At 51.5% G+C, this 2903-nt stretch overlaps 1 protein-coding gene across 1 annotated transcript; it reads left to right on the forward strand.

The window, feature by feature from the left end:
• Positions 1-230: 230 nt before the first annotated feature.
• LOC119331251 (thaumatin-like protein 1) lies at positions 231-2325 on the forward strand. The gene is made up of 3 exons (XM_037604425.1): positions 231-541; positions 700-1375; positions 1717-2325. Exons 1-3 carry the CDS (start codon positions 475-477, stop codon positions 1928-1930), a joined length of 957 nt encoding a protein of 318 aa, XP_037460322.1. The 5' UTR covers positions 231-474; the 3' UTR covers positions 1931-2325.
• The last annotated feature ends 578 nt before the right edge of the window (positions 2326-2903 follow it).

Raw genomic sequence — 2903 nt, forward strand, 5'->3', positions numbered from 1 at the left:
AGTTTGAGGCTTGTAGGCGCAATCTTACCCTTCTCAGTTCTTTAGAAAGTGGTTAAGATTGAGGGAGGGTGTTAGACTATGTATAGCTTCTGTACCTATGTACGTATATGGTACATATTGTAACACAACCATTATATATAATGAGATAAGCCACCCCTAAAGCATTGTGCTGGTTCCCAAAACTTATTGTCTTACATGCCGCCCCCGCTTCGGCAGAGTAAAAATCAGCTGAGCGAGTGTAGACCGCGGTCGGTGGTGCTCGTGCCCACTTCGCCCTCCACTCTCCTCTCCCCCCTCTACAACCGCCCCACCACACCACACGGCCGCCTTTTCCTCCGCGTAGCCTTCCCACCATATTCCAGTTCGGCAAGCTCGCCAGTCACCAAGCTCCTCCTCCTCCACAGGAAAGCAACAGCGCAGCGCGGCTTCACTGGTTTCGCCCTCAATTCGAGAGCTAGTCTTGGAAGGCCTTCCATGGCTCAGCCGTCGCTGCTCCTCGGCTCTCCGGCATCGATTGTCCTCCTTCTCACCTTCTTCCAAGGTATCGATCCACCCGACAGTTCATCCACTAGTGCTTGTGGAAGTGGTATTCTCGTTGGATTGGTCCTGATTTGGAGGCACGCGGTAGAGCTGCGAGCTTGGTTTTCGATTTGGTGAGCTGAGTGTTCGGATTTGTGTATTTTTTTCTGCGGCGCACAGGACCGGTAGTGAGCGCCATCACGTTCACCTTCGCCAACCGGTGCACGGACACGGTGTGGCCCGGGTTGCTCTCGGGCTCCACCTCGCCGCCGCTGGAGACCACCGGCTTCGCGCTCTCGCCGGGCCAGTCGCGCTCAATCTACGGGCCGACCGGGTGGTCGGGCCGCTTCTGGGCGCGCTCTGGCTGTAATTTCAACGGCGGCAAGGGCACCTGCGTCACGGGGGACTGCGGCTCCGGCGAGATAGAGTGCCGCGGCGCCGGGGCCACCCCGCCCGCCACGCTCGCGGAGTTCACCCTCGACGGCGACGGCGGGAAGGACTTCTATGACGTCAGCCTCGTCGACGGCTACAACTTGCCCATGCTCGTGCAGCCGTCCGTGCCTGGGTGCCCCGACACCGGGTGCCTCGTCGACCTCAACGAGCGCTGCCCCTCCGAGCTCCGCTCCGGCGGCGGCCTCGCCTGCCGCAGCGCCTGCGAGGCCTTCGGCAAGCCCGAGTTCTGCTGCAACGGCGCCTACGGGAACCCTGACACGTGCCACCCCTCCCAGTACTCGCAGCTCTTCAAGTCGGCGTGCCCCAAGTCCTACAGCTACGCCTACGACGACGCCACCTCCACCTTCACCTGCAACCACACCGATTACACCATTACCTTCTGCCCGCAGTCCAATCCTTACAGGTACTACCTTCCTCTGAATAGTTTCCGATGCTATGACAGTACGATCTAGTTGAAATCACAGTGTTGCAGATCTGAATGACTGAATCTGATTCAACTCAACAATGATATTTTCTCTGGGCTAGAAAATATAATGAGATTTTGATTCGGAATGGGGAATGGGGAAAGAAGAGAAAGTGACAAAGTTAGGCTTTGAGCAAGGAAAAGAAGCTTTGATTGATTGAGTTGTTCTTTCTTTCGCCTTTGTTCCATCCCCATGCCCACCTTGCATGTGGGGTCTTGGCGAGAAAGTTGCAATGACCTTTGAGTCTCTAATTAGATCAATCACCTTTGACGCTTCGCAGTGGCAAACCGAACAAGCACGCATTGCGGAGGCCGAGCCATGAGCAGCTTGAGGACGACGTGTGGCTGGCATCTTTGAAGAAAACCAGCGGCGCCGGTGGAAGCACCATGGCATCATGGTCGGCGTCCGGAGGTTTCCAAGCCGCCCTGGCAATTGCTGTGGCCGTCGTGCTTGCCGCGGCACAGGGGGGTCATCCCCGTTTCAGCTTGTTATGACCGGGCAAGGCAGGCGATTCTTCATCCCTAGGAGTGATCTGCAGAGGGTTTTTTTAGGATAAAAAAAGAGGATCAGAGCACTAGAGGAAGAGACGTGGATATCATGTTCTTTAGGCCTTTTTGCTTGTTGATAAAGAACATGACGCGTCCTCATGTTGGCAATTGTAGTTGTTCTAGTAGTGGCATTTCATATTGCTTTATTGCCTTTTTGAAAACATTGTTCTTCTGGTTATATTCATCTTTCTGCGCAATTTTTTTGTGGGGATCCTGATCAGTGCATCGTCACTAGGAGATCGCAAGCTTTGAAGTGGGAAGACTGTAAGATCTGAATATACTATTGCTCTGCCTTCTGAGCTCCTTTTTTTTGTAAAAATCTGAAATGCCTTCTTACAAGTGAAGCATGAAGTTGACCTGTGAGTAGCAATTATGTTCGCATAGGAAAACATAAAAAAAGAAGCAACATTATGTGCAGATCCTGTTTGAGCTGTAAATCAATTTTCTGTTGTCACTGAAGTCTGAAGATATGATGTTCGGTGCTGAAAGAGAAAGAAAGCGAAAAGAGGAGGCAGTCAGGCGAAGATGTTGACTGCTGGCTGTTACTACAACTGATCATCTACTCGGAATACCAATTGGCGTTGCAGTATAATAAGCAGGGTTCCTTTTTTTTTTTTTTTGAGGATACGCAGGGTTCCCATTTGGCATAATACTAACAAGAGTACGTGAAGAATGACATACGTAGTAGACATATTTGATAAGGTTCCTGCATTTTCGTCCATTCGATGTTATCTATGAGCAGATCAGGCATAGGAATAGTTCTAGCCATGTCACACTTTGCCTTTGGTCTCCTCACTTCAGACGTCCATTGTTCATGTACCATCAACTGACCTTCTACGTTGATGCTACCTCTGCACTAACAAGCTGAAGGCGACGTCTCATCTTGCATCTTTTTTATTTCATCGGCTAATGCTGGCAA

Source organism: Triticum dicoccoides, chromosome 7A (genome assembly GCF_002162155.2).
Source record: "Triticum dicoccoides isolate Atlit2015 ecotype Zavitan chromosome 7A, WEW_v2.0, whole genome shotgun sequence".
Taxonomy (NCBI): Eukaryota; Viridiplantae; Streptophyta; class Magnoliopsida; order Poales; family Poaceae; genus Triticum; species Triticum dicoccoides.